The sequence below is a fragment of the Vulpes lagopus genome, chromosome 1 (genome assembly GCF_018345385.1).
Source record: "Vulpes lagopus strain Blue_001 chromosome 1, ASM1834538v1, whole genome shotgun sequence".
Classification (NCBI taxonomy): domain Eukaryota; kingdom Metazoa; phylum Chordata; class Mammalia; order Carnivora; family Canidae; genus Vulpes; species Vulpes lagopus.
Genome location: NC_054824.1, coordinates 50,191,001 through 50,209,602, shown reverse-complemented (window position 1 = coordinate 50,209,602; position 18,602 = coordinate 50,191,001). Strand labels below are relative to the sequence as shown.

General features: G+C 36.8%; 1 protein-coding gene across 8 annotated transcripts in view; it reads right to left on the bottom strand.

Moving 5' to 3' along the window:
- The window catches only part of HMGCLL1 (3-hydroxymethyl-3-methylglutaryl-CoA lyase like 1), a 200,719-nt gene that overhangs the window by 141,941 nt on the left and 40,176 nt on the right, over window positions 1–18,602 (bottom strand). For 6 of the 8 annotated variants that reach the window (XM_041732240.1, XM_041732427.1, XM_041732507.1 and 3 more), the window contains exons 2-3: window positions 13,250–13,330; window positions 12,917–13,024 (exon numbers count right to left, since the gene is read on the bottom strand). In XM_041732240.1, coding sequence (XP_041588174.1) covers window positions 12,917–13,024; window positions 13,250–13,330 — 189 coding nt within the window. The remainder of the gene's footprint in view (window positions 1–12,916; window positions 13,025–13,249; window positions 13,331–18,602) is intronic. The other 2 variants (XM_041732367.1, XM_041732682.1) reach the window with 1 other exon arrangement.

Genomic DNA, 18,602 nt, shown 5'->3' with positions numbered 1-18,602 from the left:
ATATTTCTGAGTCTATGTTTATAAATTATCTGCTTAATAAACCATTGTAAAATTCTGCCAGGAAATGCACTTAAATTCATGGACTTATACCGTCATTATTTCCCTGCTTGATAATATAGTCTGCTGAATCACTTAAAAATATATATTTTTGAAGTACTTTTTGGTTTTTGTTTGCCCCACCACCACCATGCATCACCCAAGACAACATTTACATAAGTTCAAAATAAGCAGGAAATGTCAGAAGGCATTTCCCTGCCATTTACACTAGCCAGATGAGACATAACCAATGGTATTACTTTCTACATGCAGGAGTATAGCAGAAAAGTATTCAATACAGAATGTACAATTTCTTCAACACATGCCATCGATTACTATAAAAATGTAAATAATGTGGTTTTAGACACTATAACTCAAAACTCAATTTGAGCAGTAACTCCTCTTAAAGGTAATACTTTCATAATTTCAGTAATAAGAAAAAATGAGAGACTAGAGCTCTTCTTGACAATTCTGGGTGAAAATGCTCTACCCAACTATGAATAGCATTGTAGCCTGGGTACTATAACCCTGTCTCATTCACAGACTCTTTGCACAAACCCCATATATCTTAGCCTCAGTAGCACACAGGAAATCTTGGTCTGCTTGAAGAATTAAGACAGTTTTAATAAATCACAGTCTTATAATAATAAACACAGGAAATCTCTGGAAAATTGAACATCTACTTTTTTTTTTCTTCCCCCTACTCAATACCTTGCTTTGGCTACACTACTAAAATGGTCTGACACCACACTTAAAAAATTTCTTAAGTCCAAAAGCCTTAAAACTAATTTGGTATGGTGTATAATTTCCTGTACTTCCTTATTCAACATTACCTTTGTATTCTAAGGACTTTTGTACTGCCCTGTATTGTATGGAACACATATGCTTCTCAAGAGTGACCAAAACAAGTAACATCTGACTCCTATGCTTATGCAAATTCAGGAAGGACATTTTAATCATAATTCATTAATGTCTACAAATATTCATTTTTAAGCTATAAAATTAACCGTATCTGCCCAATAGATTTGTATATTTTAGACTGGAAGACCTGTGTTTCAGATAGAAAGACCAGCTATTATATTCAATAATATTTCCCTGTGTCTTAAGGTAAACATAACAAATACATATCAGTTATTCTTTGTTCAGGTCAATGCCTTTGTGACCACCCTCCTGGTCTTCCTGTGTCAAAACAACCATGGTCCCTACACCACTCTGAAGTAGGAGCAAAATGTCTCAAAGCTCTCAGTATATAATTTTCTTTCCATTCAACTGTATTGTCTCTCATATATCATGCCTTTGTGTTTGATAATAACAATGTCAACATTGCTATTTTCCATGCATAGAAGAAGTCATTTTTAAAATGCTGTATCTAATTTTACTTATTCTATACTAACTAAATGGAGTTTCCTTCTCTACCTCCACTTCTTTCTATAAGCCACCTCCATGCACAGTGGATAGTCACACTGATAAGAGGGTAAGCCTAGATTGATAAGCCATATTTCACTGGCAATATGGGTTGTAGCAAAAACAGTCTCATTACTGTGACAAGCAATGCCATCACTGTGAAAGTTGTATGATGTTGATACAATGATTTGGCCATTAGGTGGATCTGGAGATTTCTTTCTTGTGAATAATACAGAAGGCAGAATTTTAAAACATTGGACAGAGTGACCAATGGCAAACTGCTTAATGTGTTCTGGTTACCAGGTTCTGTGTTATTGTAAATAATTTACAGATATTCACTTGATTTTAAAGCCTCTAAGTTTTGTTTTTAATGATTTCATTCCCACTAACCATTTTCATTTTGCAATTGCCTCATTATGTCAATATCATGGTTATTGTAAGCAAATACCCATTATTCAATGGTGTTTGAATGCACTGAGCTTTGAGCTCAATGAAGATCTCACGCAGTTTTTAATAGATACAATAAAAGCAATGAATGGCTGAATGAATAAATGGAAAGGATCCAAGCCATAGAGGGATAAAAACATACTTTGCCAATCATATCATAAATGAGTAAAAGTCAGGTCTCAGATTTTCTAACATTCCATCAGAAAATATGTATGTTACATCTAAACAGTAGATGTAATAATGTCATAAAAAGCTAAGAGCTTGGAGAAAACTAAAACTATTTGGGGGTTACTAAGAAATGCATTTCTTACTACATACTATAAGCTGAATTCAATACAAAATTCATCAATCTTAACTAAGAGTAGTGTTATAATTTATTAATGTGTCTCACATCACAGAAGTACAAGAAAGCTAGGAGTAAGTTGTATTAGTGTTCTAAAGTTACTGGCATGAACCAGATTTGACATGTCGGTATTTCAAAAAGTACTTAAATATGCAGTTTAAAAGGCAAACATGAATGTGAATACCTAGAACAATGAAAACTATAACCTTTGCAGTCACCAACCACAAGTTGTCCAAGACCTTTATAAAATGAACAGCATTCTTCCAATAGTGTTCTATATGGGTAACAATGAATAAATATCCAAAATTCATAGATGGCATAAAACATTCTTTTCTAAAGTGTAATAATGATCAGACTTAATTTTATAAATGGACTATTCAAGGTAAGTGAATTTGGGTAAAAATGTTTAAAGCATAATAAAATCAATAATTTATAAAATATGCTTTTGATTGAGAGGTATACTATATGAAAATACAACTTTATAGTCCTCTAATTTTATCAGATGTGGAAGAAGTGAAACACTAGCATACATATCTCAGTGTGTACATTTTCAAATATAAAATTTATCTATTGTTTGATGTGATTTGGGGGATATAATGTTAACTTTACTATTCATACTTATCTACTTCTCTGTTACTGCCTATTACTCCTAAAAAGCTTTCCAAAAATTTAACCAGGCATTTTAGATCAGAGCATGTGTATATGTGTGTGTGTGTACGTTCACACATGTACACCTAAAAATTAGACAAAAAGAAACTTCACTTTTTAAAAATTAACTAGAAATCATAATTCTTTATAAACATGTTAACAAAATAAGTCTTTTCAATCATTCTATTTAAAAATTATTGGTATAATATTTTCATTTTCCATGCTCAGTGTACAGGGATCATCAATTTTTGAAAAAAATTTAGTTCCTTGGCATACTCTGCTTCTCTTACAGCAGATGGCATTTAAGTGGTTTAGTCAGAAGACATACCAATGGAATGAGTTTACACTAAAACAAAACTGACATGTTGATCAACAAACTAATCAGAGTAATGCAAAAAAAGAGCATTAAAAAGTCAGACTCAAGTCTTTCCTCTGCTAAAATGTACCTCTATTCAGCTTTTATACAATTATATTATATCCAGACCTTTCAACCATTAACGCATATAGATCTTCCACAAGACCAGATTTTAAGATTGGTTTAATCAGATACAAAAATTGGCTTTGAACAACTGTTTCTTTCATGGGAAAACTTAGAGAAAATATGATAAATACAATAAATTTAATATAAGTGAATAAAGGTGAGATAAAGTATTTAAACATTTGGTTATGGTTGCTTTTATAAACATAAGAACAAAAAAAAAACAATTTGTTAGTCAAAATGCAGTTGATCAAATTAAGTAATCATAAAATCAGTACATGCTGAGCTTAATAAATCTTTGAGTATAGTAACAGTTTTTGGCCTCACGAGGAAAAAAAGTCCAAAAACATTGAATTATACCTTCAGCATGAAAAAATAAGGAAATCTAAGCAGTAGAATTGCTGACATTATTGCTCTTAACTATAAGGTTTGCTTTTGCTTTGGATACAGTAGTGAAACTACATCTTAGCTACAGAATAAGTTGGTGTTGAACGCTGAGTAATATGTACAATGTTAGCAACTCGTATTTTTTCCAATTTTATTGCAAAGTATAACCTTAAGCCAGTTCAACAAGAAAAAAAAAAACAGTAGTGTCCCTATTATAACTGAAACACCCATTTTTATATTTCCATGTTCTTTTCTGAGACAAAGTGTTTTAAAAATTTGCTTTATGCTTTGAAAATTTTGACTGTGCTTTACACAATTTGCTTGCCTCATGTAAGAACAGTATTGATGATCTAACTGTACAATATTTTAAAAACTACTTCAAAATATTTTAGTTCAGGTTAATCACTGCTTAAAAACATAGAGATTGATTAAGCAAAGCTCTCCCCCTTAATCAGAGAAATGCAAAAAATTTACATCATCACTATTGGTAAAGCTATAGTAAGTAATACCCACTATTTTAGAAGCAAAACTTGTATAGTATATAAATCAAACTCACCACCATATTGCAGAGAGAGCCTACTATATAGTATTATGAATACATGTGATTACTCTTATTTAAAAGGAGAAAAGTTTTGCTGCAAATCTAGAGAAATATTTTAATACAGTAGCTTAAAATGATGCAGGATGTTTCCTGCTCACAAAGAGCAACAAAAATCTAATTGCTACTTTCCATTTCTAGAATACATTATTTGCTACATTTTTTTAAAAGGACTTCCCACTCTTTACTCTCTCAAAAGGAAGCAGACATTACCTAAATAACACATTGAACTGAACCATGTATACATATTGGACAGGCCAGATAGGTTAAAAGAGACTATCTGAAAACATGTCAATCCAGAAGTTCAATTCTACTGAGCGGGTCTAAACATGGAAGGCACAGCTTCTGGTTATATAGAAATAATATATTCTACAGTGAAGGTGTGTGTGCTCCTGCAGCTGTGTGTGCTCACTATCTTCAGATGGATGGCAAGGATTTGGGGATATGGAGACCAATTACAAGTCTCTAACTTTTGCCTCTTGCTTTCTGGCTTTTTCTTGTATTTTTCTGTCCCCATCTTCCAGCAGGACATGATTGTCTTCTCCCAAGCCCTCCTCTTTCACTTGGGTGCATGTTTAGAAAATGAGACATGGGGAAAAGCTGGCTTCACTCCAGAGTAGCAGTGGTTATGAAGACAAAGGCCTAAGACTCTGTTTCAACAGCTTCTACAACATTTCTGCCTTAACCAGAGGTGAGGAGGAAAAAGATGTCAAGAGGGCTGTGAAGGCAGCTTTTTCCCCTTCATCTCTTATTTGCCTAGGCAACAATCCTCTCCCACTCAAATACCAATCTGAAACCCATTTGAAGTGCAACAATTTTATAAAGGGAGTAGGTAGGAGTGAGGTAAATGTTAGCAGTCCTAACAGTGCTAAAATATTTACTTTTTTGGAATTTAGGAATTATAGAATGCAGAATCTGCTTTTCTATGACCTATATTTCTTCTTGAATTATTAGTAAGAAATAACAAGAAACTAAATTATTGTATCATTTTTAAAAATACAAGTGTCACAGATTATAAAAACAGCTCCAATGTTAGTTACCCTCTCATATACTCCTCTAGAAGACCACTCCTCAATCAAGAGGGGATATCTATCTCTTCTCTTTGAAACTGGATGGCTTTGTAGTTACCTCAGCTAATATATTATGGAAAAATAATACCATAAAATGTATAAGACTTGGTTATAAAAGGCACACCATTTTTGCCTGCCTCTTGGAGCACTCACCTTTGCAACTCTAAGCCACCATTTTAAATGTCTTAGGCTGCCATGCTATAAAGAAATCCAAAATAGCCTATACAGAGAGAACGCATAGGGAAGTTCTAAGAACACATGGAAAAAGAGGTATCCAACCAGTCCTCACCTGCCCCAGCCTCACAGTGGCTGCTATTCCAGCTCTGACCACCATTTCTGGAAAACCTCTAGCCACCTCTAGCCAGAAGTGCCCCACTGAGCCATGTCAAAAATCTTGATAGAAACCATAAGCAAAAGCAATGGTTATTACTGTTTCAGGAGACTGAATTTGGGGATTATTTGTTATGCAGATAATCAAAAGAACCATTCATTTTACTAGCTTTCAGGGGCATATGGCAACTGCCGGTTCACATATGTGAATACACATATGCACATACATATAGAATATTTGCCACATGTTACACAATCAATGGAAAAACACTGGACATACTGAAACAATCTGAAGAGGCTGTGGCTTATTTCATTATATGATGAGGAAAAAATGAGGTAGAAAATATTATATGCTTGCTTTTTATTCTCATGAAGAGGTAACATATTTTATCTATGTTGATATGGCTTTCATAATTTTATCCCCATTTACTTTGAATAATTATCAGGGCTCATCTACTAAAGAACTTTGTGTCTATCTCTTTTCTGAGATCATATATTGAACAAATATTGAGCAATTATTATTTGACATGTAAGAAATTCAATATGCTCAAATAAGTTGGGGGAAAAAAAGGTCTAGTAGAGTTAGAAACTATTACTTTTTAAAAAAATGGAACTTTCAACTTCTCTGGGGACATATGAATGGCCCAGTAGGTTAGATGTGGGAACTCCTGATTTCAGCTGGGGTTGGAGGTTTCAGAGTTGTGGGATGGAGCTCTGTGGGGGCTTTGGGCTGAGGGAGGAGCCTGCTTAGGAGTCTATCCCTCTGCCCTCCCCCCATGTGTGTGTACACTATCTTTCTCTCTCAAAAACAAACAAAAACTTTGATAGAATCCTTTTTATAAGGAAGCAGCACTAGTGTGTACAACTGGACTACCAATTCAGGAGATATGAAAAGGAAATGGAGGCATCACCAGTGACTAGTCTATTGATCCCAATTGGCTGGTACCTAATGCTGACTATGATAATTAACACAGACACATCTCTGCTTTAGAAATGGTATATGGAAGGCCTAAAGGTATGGAGTAGGAGGGCAATTAATTTTCAATTAATTGAAAGTCAACCTTAGTGTGTAGCAGAAAAAAGTGTCCTAAACAGAGAATTGAGCATTGAGCACACTAAGGCAAACTCCATTGTAGAGAGTCAGGGTTAAATTCTGATCCTCATTCAGCTGTTCCTCCCCAACTAGCCAGGGGTAAAAGGACTCCTGTTGTCATGAAACAGGAACTGTGGTCTTGGTAAATTTCTCCTGCATCCTTTTTGGGGAGATAGGAGGAGCCAATTCATCTGGGATATAATGAATGAGACTTTCACGGGATCACTTCCCAGATAATGAAATTACCGTCAGTTAATTAGTTAAAATAGTTTGGGTGTTCTCTGTGTGTGGGCATATGCTCTCTCAACCTCTTTCTCTCCCTCTCTCTTTGTCACATGCACACACGGGCATGTGCACATATGCGTGTGTGCGCGCGCACACACACACTCTCACTTACATACTGGACATCTCTGCTAACTTACACTCTTCCTTGCTTCTTCTCCACACACACTCATCCTTTTAACAAGAACAGAGCTAGAAAGAGAAGCAGGAGGACACTCAGAAGCTACAGCCTCCTGCATCTCATCAATGTAAATTTGAATTTGAAACTTCAATCCAATAACTGTTTTCATTACTAAAAAAGGCTTCTATTACACAATAAAAGGAGGGCAGGGAAAAGTTTATATATTCCTTACTGCTCACGTTGCACTTTGGCAATATTTTTAATTGTTCAACTGATTTGTGAGTGTTATAGTCTTTTCTGTATACTTCTTTCTACTATTACATAGGAAATCTATTTCTGTGTCATGACTTGGTACCCACTGATTTCAACAGTTAAAAATTAACTTAAAAGGAAGCATTTGCTGAGACTTTGCATATGACCTATATAGACATACAGTGCTGTGTATAGGTTAATGTAGTCTTATTTTTCAGTAAGTGATTGATGTTCACTTTAATCACTCATGTGAATGAAAATGCTTAAAACCAAATCGGTAAATACGATGAATGTAAAATGCTAGTTCACTTTTGGAAATTATTGTATTTATAATGATTTAAATAGCTTAGTACTAAGAGCGCCTGGGAGGTTCAGCTGTTGAGCATCTGCCTTTGGCTCAGGGCATAATCCCGGATCTGGGGATCAAGTCCCACATCAGGCTCCCTATAAGGAGCCCTGCTTCTCCCTCTGCCTAAGTCTCTGCCCCTCATGAAAAAATAAACAAAATTTTAAAAATTTCTTTAAAAAAATAAATAGCTTAGTACTAAGAGCCACATTCCAAAATTGCAGTAGGTCTATCTATCTCTATAAACATGTTTTCTTTCTGCTGTTATTGTTCATTCCATAGAAAGTAAGGGGCTATCTGGATTCATTTCAAATGTTCGTATATTATATGTCACTCTTAGGAAATCTTTTTTCCAGATAAGTTGTAAAGAACATGTTTTTATTAATGGCAGGTATTTTATCATCTCTGGCCATTTAGATTATAGGAGTGGGATCCTGTTTTATATGGCACCCTGCTACTGTGGAACTTTTCTTTTAGCTGCTTTAGAAAGCTGCTGCCAAACAAAACAGTGGGAGGCAACTGTAAAAACGCTTTAAAATGCTAAAAAAAGAATAAGTGAACAAGCAGCAATCTAAACATAAACTAGAAGACTATTCCCATGACCTATGTTTAAGGGAAAGAAATGGAAGAAAACGCAAAGAATTAATAGAAGACTGATTTAGAGCCAAACTCACAGTCTTTAAAACAAGTAGAAATTACTTCAATCACATGTAAGCTGTTTCACTAAACTTGTTCTGTCACATTTCAGACATTAGAGTAGTCTGATGTCATGACATTTTATTCAAAAATGAGTTATTATGATGTAAAATTTCAAAAGAGAAATTAACATTATGAATTAGTTCTGCTGATGTAACATTTTATGAGCATAAAAAAAATGAAAGCAGAATTACATGATGAGATAATCTCTAACCACAACAATAAAAACTGCTCTGCTCAGGCAATCTCAGTGAAATCTACAACACAAACACAACTATGGAAATTCAAATTGCAAAAATGGGATATTCTCAATATTGTCCTTTGAAAAATCCCTTGATATGTTATGTAGTAAGTGACTGGTACAACTTTGGAAGAATCAATCTGATATTATCATTGATTCAGGCACACCGCCTTTTTTTTTTTTTATAGATTTGTGACTTATTTAAAACACTTTTTGTTTGTTTGGGATGCATATAACCACATGAAAAGTAAAAGTATGTAACATATTCTTCAGTATTTGAAGGATAAGTATCTTCAATTATTCAGATTGGGCCTACCTGATCCAATATTTAAACACATTTTAAGAAAAAGCCTTTAAGAAAAAGGCTTTCCCTGATAAAGAAGGAAGTTACTTGTATGGAGTCCAGGGTCAGTCAGTCAGCCTATCTACTGGTTAAGCATTCACTCAGATAACACTATGGGGTACTAGTCTGGGGTCAGGTGCTCTGTACTCTGGGCATTCACATGCAGGGATCTGTTCATGGGCCTTATTGCCCTAAACATCCTCATGCTATAGGCAGCACTGCTGGGACTTCCAAGGTTCAAGGTGGTTAAATCACTTACTCAAGTTCAGGGCAGAATGTAGACAGAAACATAGTACCAAAGGTATTTCCACCTCACCACAGCTGTCCTCAGGAGCTACGTGGGGAATTCCATCATTTATTCAATAATACTTTGAGTCTAGGAAGAGTTCATTAAATCTCAATAGGTTAAGTCCTGAATTCACCTCCATACCAGACCCAGAATAAATCATCTTACTTTATTGTCTCATTACATATCTACTTAACATGAGGCCAGAAAGCATTTTCCTATTATTGCATACAGAGGGACTGCCTTCCCTTTTGCTTTAACCATCTCTTCTCTTAACTAGAAACAGGAAGTATGGCCCTCCAGGGAGGGTTCCAGCCTCATCTTTCTAAATGTCATTGAATATGTCCTAGATTAGTTTCAAGAATAATCTATCAAATAATTTCCAGTGTTGTATAATAGAATGTGACAAGGGGCATCATTTTAGCAAAGAAGAATATTTTGTAGGAAGCTTTACAAAAATACTGGAAAATAAAAATATCTTGAAGAGGATCTAGTAAAATATAATATCTGAAATACAACTTTTATTAATCATCAATTAATATGACCAAGACCTCTCCTTTTTCCTGCCGTTACCCTCAAGTTATACCTACCTTTCCAGTTTCTCTCCAACAGTAATCAAATTTTTGAAATGAGCCCTAAATGAATCAAATAGAAGCAATTTCATGAAGACTTAAATATGATAAAAAGGGTCTCACATTCCCTTAAAATTAATGACGACTAATAAAATAACAATGGGTAGCCATTTTATAAAATGGTAACATCAAGGAAATATGTCCGGTCTCAGAAGGCTATCTGTGCCTTCCTAAGGAAAAGATTTGTGGCCTTCATTACACAGGACCAAATATATGAACAAAAGAGTCAGTTGTCCATCCCCCAAAACTGAAGGTATGCATTATTATTATTTCAGGCTGATTGGTTCATTATTCATTTCACAATAACTTATTAAGCACCTACTTACTAGACACTAAGTGAGGGGCACAGTGATGAACAAGACAGACACGGATGCTACCTCCATCATTCTTATAGTCAAGGAAGCAGGTAATTTAAGAGATGTTTACCAAAACATATATGATTATAAACAGTGACAACTGAGATGAAGAAAAGTTACATTTTTGTTTTTGAAAAAATAAAAGCGGGATCCCTGGGTGGCACAGTGGTTTGGCGCCTGCCTTTGGCCCAGGGCGTGATCCTGGAGACCCGGGATCGAATCCCACGTCGGGCTCCCGGTGCATGGAGCCTGCTTCTCCCTCTGCCTGTGTCTCTGACTCTGACTCTCCTCTCTCTCTCTCTCTCTCTGTGTGTAACTATCATAAATAAATAAAGAAAAAAATATTTTAAAAAAATAATAAAAGTAACGTTGATATTTGAAAACTGCCTCTGTGAAAAGTGATGCATTACTGTTAATTCTATTGTGGCTTCTGGTGCTTCTAAGGTCTTGCAATTAAAAAGGCTTTATTGTTTTAAGCCTTTTTGCATCATCTTATTTTGACAGAGCAGTGTAGCAATTGAGATATACATAAGTAAGTTTAGATAAGGTGCTATTTAGATACAGAGGCAGGACTTATAATTAGGGAAGAAGAGGCAATTTGGTTTGGCAGACCATTTAGCAAAATGAAGTAGAGAAATAGAGTTAAGGCAGGAAAGGAAAAGGGCTAAGGTATAGAGGACCTGAAATACCAGACTAGTTTCCAGACTTTTTTTAATGGGGAGAAAGGAATCTCTAAAGAACTTAGAGGGGTGCCTGGGTGGCTCAGTCAGTTAAGCACCACGCCTTTGGCTCAGGTCGTGATTTCAAGGTCCTGGGATCAAGACTGGCATTGGGCACTGTGCTCAGCAGGAAATCTACTTCACCCCCTCTACCTCTGCCCCTTCTTCCACTTGGGCTGGCTCTTTCTTTTTCTCTCAAATAAATAAATAAATAAATAAATAAATAAATAAATACATAAATAAAATCTTTTAAAAATAATAAAGAACTTAGAAGATTTTAGAATATAAGGAAAGGAGAAATAATGCTTACAAATATCACTTAAGTGACTACCATAATAATTGGTTAATAAGAGCGTGGATTACTAATGTTACCAAGAGAGAAATATAGGCTATGCTAAGGAAAAGTAATTTTTGTGTAACTGACTGGATATGAAAGAGAGACTTTTGAGTACTGAGGTCCAGGACTCCATAGAGAACTAACGAGCTATTTACATAAAGCAGGATGGTCAGAAAGAAGTTTGATTTTGACTCAATTGAGTTTGAGGTACTGGTGGCACATCTAGCTGAAGCTTATCAGAAAAAGCAGGACCAGAAATATAGAGTTGTCATCCTTTTAAAGTGACTAGTGCTGGTGGAAAGACACACAAAGAAGAGAGCATAGTCAGAGAAAATTACTGAGGGCAGAATCTTAGGGGAACCCTAAATTTGTAGGGAAATGATAGACAAAAAGCAATTCGGAAAGTAAATGAAGGAGGATTTTAGAGAATAATAGAACCAAGGGAATGAGATGAGAAAGTAATCAGTGAAGCATCTGACTCTTGGTTTTGGATCACAGGGTCATGAGATCAAGCACTGTGTCAGGCCCCATGCTGAGTGTAAAGCCTGCTTAAGATTGTCTCTCTTTGGGACTCCTGGGTGGCTCAGCAGTTGGGTGCCTATCTTTGGCCTAGGGCATGATCCTGGAGTCTCAGGATTGAGTCCCACATTGAGCTCCCTGCATGAAGCCTGCTTCTCTCTCTGCCTCTCTGGCTCTCTCTCTCTCTCTGTGTCTCTCATGAATAAATAAATAAAATCTTTAAGAAAGGGATCCCTGGGTGGCGCAGTGGTTTGGCGCCTGCCTTTGGCCCAGGGCGCGATCCTGGAGACCCGGGATCGAATCCCACATCGGGCTCCCGGTGCATGGAGCCTGCTTCTTCCTCCGCCTGTGTCTCTGCCTCTCTCTCTCTCTGTGTGACTATCATAAATAAATAAATAAAAAAAAAAAATTATAAAAAAAAAAAAAAAAATCTTTAAGAAAAAAAAGAAAGCTCTCTTTTAGCTCCTCCCTGCTCACCCCCCTAAAAGGGCAAAGAGTACATATCTATATTTCTTTTTTTTCATATCTACACTCCTGATTAATATGAGGTTACATGGGGAAGGAATCATCAGGCCACTTATCAATACTTCATTCTAAGACAAAAAAGCTAAAGCACCTGAAGATATTCAGATTATTCATCAAGTCAGTAAAATAATAAATGGATGGAATGCTCCTAAATTGCTATTTAAGTGACTTATTGACTCAATATATCGAACCATATACTCAGGCTTAGAACAGAGTTCCAAAAAACTTTTTAAAACTTAATAGATAGAAGATATTTCATGATAGGGATTTTTCTTTAATCATGTCTCAATGCATGGGCTAATGTTTTGTAAAAAGATAGTAAATTAGTAATTATATCAGGTTAATATCACAATTTATATCAGAGCATTCGCTAAACCTTGGAAAAGTTGAATTAAATATTCAGTGAGGGAATTATGGATTTACATACCTGTGGGACCCATTTGGAGGACACAAAGCTGGTCACTTCTATTACAGACAAGCCAGTTTGGGAAAGTTGATTGATAAATTCAATTTTTATATCTGTAGGAACTATAACCTATGAGAGCATTAAACATTATTTTATAAGTAATTTATATAGAGTCCGTTGAACATAAGTAGAAAATTACTTCTCAACAAAAGCAAATCGTATTTAAGATGCATGAATTTAATACCAATTGAGAACAATCATGTAAACCATGAAACCCATATAAGTCTTTAGGATATTAATAAATATTTTGATTTACCATTCAAAATAAACTATATAAAACTAATATCAAACTACCTTTTCATTCTGTAATCCATCCCTAGGTCCAACTTCTACTATTTTAACATACTCAGGGAGTCCAGATAACTGAGATGTTTCCTGAAATGGAAAATACAAGGCAAGAAAAACAGGTTAGCTATTAGAACATCAAACTTGATTATTTAAAAAGTCAAACATTTACACTTTGTTAAGTAAATTTCTCACCCCAGAAAGCTAAAATGGTAAGAAATCAATACAATGCTATAATTCAAATACTAAGTTTATATTACTGGCAACATGATGTCATTTTTTCTTCTAGTTTAATGATATTTAATCTAATTATGATTAAAATTCAAAAGATTAATTTTAAAACCATAACTATGGGAAAGGTACCATGTATGACCTAAAGTGAAAACTTGTTGAGTAACTGTACATGTGATGGCAAATTTGCTATTGTTATAATTCATTTAAAAATTATATCTTTTGGGGCACTTGGGTGGCTCAGTCAGTTAGTGTCCTACTCTTGATTTTGGCTCAGGTCATGATCTCAGGTCTTGAGATCAAGCCCTGCATTTGGCTCCATGCTCAGCACAGAGTCTGCTTGGCAATCTCTCTCCCTCTGCCTCTCTTGCTTATGCTCACTTGCTCTCTTTCTTTCTTTCACTCTCTCACTCCAACTAAATAAATCTTAAAAAATAAAAATAAAATTACATCTTTGTATTAACAGACTTCTACTGAGCACAGTCATGATAAAGATGCCACACTCTATACCCTGAACTTGAGTAATGGGACTTTGGTTTTCTGGCCTGTGCCCAAACAGCTGAGGCTGGAGAAAAAGATATACTATTTATTTTGTGTCACACAGCACAATCAGCACCTAGACACAACTTACTGAAGGATACATCCCCTCCATTGGGACTGAAACCCTCAATATTCCACTGGGAACACCTAGCTGTCAGCCCAGTGTTAATACTCTATCTTTTGCTAAAATCTGGAACAGCAGAAGGTTTGGACTCTGGAACCTCTGGCTCTAAACCAAGAACTATGGACATGTCACATTAGTTTAAAACAGGAAAAATAAGAACAGCCTTTCTAAACACTGTATTGCAGTTAAAATTAGAATAATCTCAATCAAAATCAGCAGGACCTGTACTTCAGAGCTGTTCTCATCTTGCCTTTCTACGGGGATGATGAATGTGGGCTAACCAATGTGTATTGTCTCACTCTCTCCTTGTAGCAAACATCAACAAATACTGGGGAACTGGATGGTTTGGATGCAGGACACAGTCTGTTTCTATGACACAGAAAAATGCTCCCCGGCCCTTTTAGGGTCAATAGGCAATATGAGGTTTTATTAGCATTCAGTGCTAACTCAAGAAAAGAACCAGGATGATCCCTGCTACAATGTTTACACACCAACCTCAGCACTACCATGAAGTTGGGCAACAAGCAAAAATTAACCAAAAAGGAAAATAATTCTCATCTCTACATCTTCTTAGTAGGTTGTAATCTGTGCAGCTGGAAGGGTGCAGGATTAAGAAGCAGCCTGGGGTTCCCTGGCTTTAAACTCAGTTTGGGATAGCAATCAAGAAACCATCTCATCTACAGAAGCCATGGTTTCAACCAGGCACTAAATGACAGAGATGGCATGGGAGGGTAGAGTAAATGAAAGTTCACTCTTCTTTCCTATTAACTCTAGTCCTGGGACTGCAGAAACAAAGACACAACTGGCCAATCTTAAACCATGTTTTTTCATTATCGCTGATTGCTTCTTGAAACTACACTTGGAACAGCAATTGGCTTGGAGCATTCATGGAGGAAGACCACTTCTTTATTCAACAGCAATGTTTTAAGTACACAAAGAACACAGTGTTTTTTTAAGGTATAACAATATGCTGAATTCAATTAAAGAATTTAAAACCCTCCTCTGCAACACTGTTGTAGAAATAAACTAGAAAAACTAAAGTGTGAACTGCAACCAAATTCAGCCGTCTCAAAGTGTTAGGCAGAAGCTAGACATGAGTGCTGGAGAAAACATCTGGAGGCAGAGTCCCAATCATTGAAGGGGAATGAGAGAGACATGAACTGGAGGCAGGGAGGGTGACAATGAAGCTGCACAATAAATGCCTGGGAGCACAACATCCTGACTTTGTGGCTTCTGAGACCTTAAGGCTGACAGACCAAAGAGCCACAGGTGTGGAACATGCCCTCTCCTCTTCCACCCCTGCCCCAGGGTATCCTCTGTACTCATTAAAATGTATTTGCATTGTGGGTAGAGCCCTGCAGGATGGAAAAAACTGGCAGGATGGTTCCTAGTACAAACCTCCAAGGATTAAAAATCCCCCCTCCCAACCTGTGGGAGGAGTTCCCCATTTGATTGGAAGCAGCCCCCATTAGATACCACCCCACAGCACTTCACAGCCCCTCTCAGACCAGAGAGACCCAATAATATCCAATCCAAGAACAACCTGGGGGTGCTTCCAAGTCGGGGAACCTGCCCACTCTCCTACCTTGTGAGTGTAACTGTGCTTTAATTAACTGCTTTGTGCTTACTACTTTCCTTCTGGAGGTCTATCCAGCACAGATCCCCTAGCAAATCTTCTCATGGGGAACCCAAGGACTGAGACCTCCATTCACACAATGCAGACTTTCTTATTGTAACAAAAGCAATATATGTGCTCACATGATATTATTTTAGATTTCTTCTTGAATATAATACTATTCTTTTGTCTTTCTAGGTTTGTGTCTCTATTCCCTCTGGCATGCATCTGAGAAATAAAGTTAAAGTGTGTTCAGTAAGCTCAAAGAGTTAACAAGTTCCCCTTGTTAACAGCAAATCAAATCAATCAACACATACATGAATATATATGATGTGAGAGCCCTCTCTTGGTGATTTCCAGTCTTTTTCTAGGGATTACTATCTCTGTATTGATTTCTCTAAGGAGCTGCAGCAATACATCAACAATGCCTACAAAAAAATTTCACCTAAATGCTATTCAAGTACATAGAAGTCAGTGATTCAAAACCTATCTCATTACTTTCCCCACCGCATGCCTTTCCGCAGGTATTTCTCCAGAACATGCTATTCTTTACCTTCTCTCTTACCATTTGTATCTACGTGGTCCATTTATTACTGGTTTGACTTTGACATACACCCACCACCAAGCACAATGCGTAATACTTAGACTGTGCTCAATAATTACCTGTTGATTATATTAGTGAAACTCTTCTCTCACTGGCTTCATTAAAATTGTCATTTTTTTTTCTCAGCCTTTCTGTTGCTATAACTTCCCTAAAGAGTCTTGCTAATCTTGATTTTCCAGGATTAAAATCTTTCAGCATCCAACAGACCTTCAGAGAGATCTATCAGCTTAAAGTGAAATGATTCATGACAAGCCTCTCATCTTCTACCACACTCTCCTTTCATGCATTCTTTGAATTTAGCCATGATAAAATCATGTCTTCCACACCTTCATGTCTGTACACATGAAGTTTCTGTTGGTTTGGAAATTCCTTCTGTCCTTAGGAAAGACTTTCCACCAAACCCATTTCTCTTCTTCATGGGCGTAGGCCTGGACTGCATTTCTCCCCTACATAAGAATTATTTCTGAACAAATTCCAACCAATGGAATATAAAGATGAATGATATGTACTACTTTTAGGGTTGGCCCATGAAAATATTCCATGAATATCCCTCCATGCTCCTTCCCCTTTGGCCAGCTTAATGCAGAGGAATATGACAAACTTGAAAGCTAACAAAGACAAAAAAAAAATGAAGGAGCCTCCATCTCTGAATCACTGCTTAAATAAGAATCCCAAGCCAATAAGCAGTTAATTTATGCTTTATATAGACAAAATAAGTGTCAACTCTCTTACACCATTTACATTAGAAGTATATCCTTATAGTTACTAATTATGAAGAATGGGGCAGTTGTAAGTTAACTAGCAAGGCCTGCCAAAGATGCTGGTGGAAGGCACAAGATTTCTGGGTGAGAGAAAAAAGGCTTATAACACCAATAGCAGTAGCTAGAGGATCAGGATTTGTGCTAGCTCCCTAATCCCTAACACCCACAGGCAGAGCACACAAACATATGTCTTTGATTTGTCAATCTGTAGATGTTCAAATGACAGACAAGTAAGCTAGGGCACTGACCATAACCCCAAAGTCAGAAAAAAAAATTAATAGTCTTTAGTGCTCCTGAGTGGGTAAAGTGACCACACCAATTTTTAGTTCTGTACAGCTCCTACAGAGACTTTACAACTGCAGCAGCCCTCTGGACATCATCAGGTTTTGGTCTAGCCAAAACATCAGCCAGCCAGGCCAAGGCATCAGGAAAAGCACTGTGAACAGGAGGGCACCATTGAATTAGTAACTCTGCTTCAGGCAGTGGGGTGGGCAGCATCGGGCAGCTGCTACTTTTTTTGTGCAAAGCTGAGACTGCACTGGGGACAGGCTGACTGCTTTCTTGAATATGTCATTTCGATTTGATTAGTGAGGCCTGTTGAGATTGTACTACCTTGTTAGTCAGGGTCCAAGCTGAACTCCCAAAATGGAAACAGGCCAGAGAAGCCTGTTTCTCAAGGCCTCCACTGCTCAGGTGTCCAGTTTCAACTAAAATTCAACAGCAAGAGAATACCTGATTTTCAAAAGATAACTGGTAGCTATGTCAGGGCAGGGAGAGGTCCAAAATCCTAACCAGCACCTCCAGGTGGAGGCTGCCTGACTGTGTTAAAAGTTCGAATTTGTAAATCACCATCATAGGGACATGCAGTTCTTCCTATTTGAGATGATCCCCTCTGGCACTTACAGGACCAACAATTACAGTCATATCACTCATCAATTATTGCTATATGTTCAGATGTGTAATCGACAACAGTACACTGAATTGGCCCAAAAGGTTACTTGGGTTCTCTTTTCCCACTGTGAACACTGCCCAAACCCCATCAGTTGAAACAAGACTCCCCACTGTCATGGTACTGAATAGGATGGTGACTTTGATGCCTTTATATGATAGCCATAAACATTTGAGTATTCCCTCTCCCCAAAGTTTCTCAGTATGTATGGGAAACTATGCACTAAAAACCATCTTTTTTCTTAAAGCAGATGGAAGAAGAAGGTTGGGAATGATCTGGGGCCACAGAGGGAGAGATCAGTTCTATATCAATAAGGCACATTTCCTCCCAATTTTGGGTAGCATAGTAGCTCCTTACCATCTCAATCAGATGAACTTGCAATATCTGGAAACCACACAAAGCCCTACGTTACACATAAAAATCATTATTACTATCACTGCTGATTTTAACCTAGGGAACCCCTGAACCCAGCATCCATAATTGCATTGGTTTCCAGCAGGATAATGGGGTTTGTTCCCTCTGGCTGACGTGGGCTGGA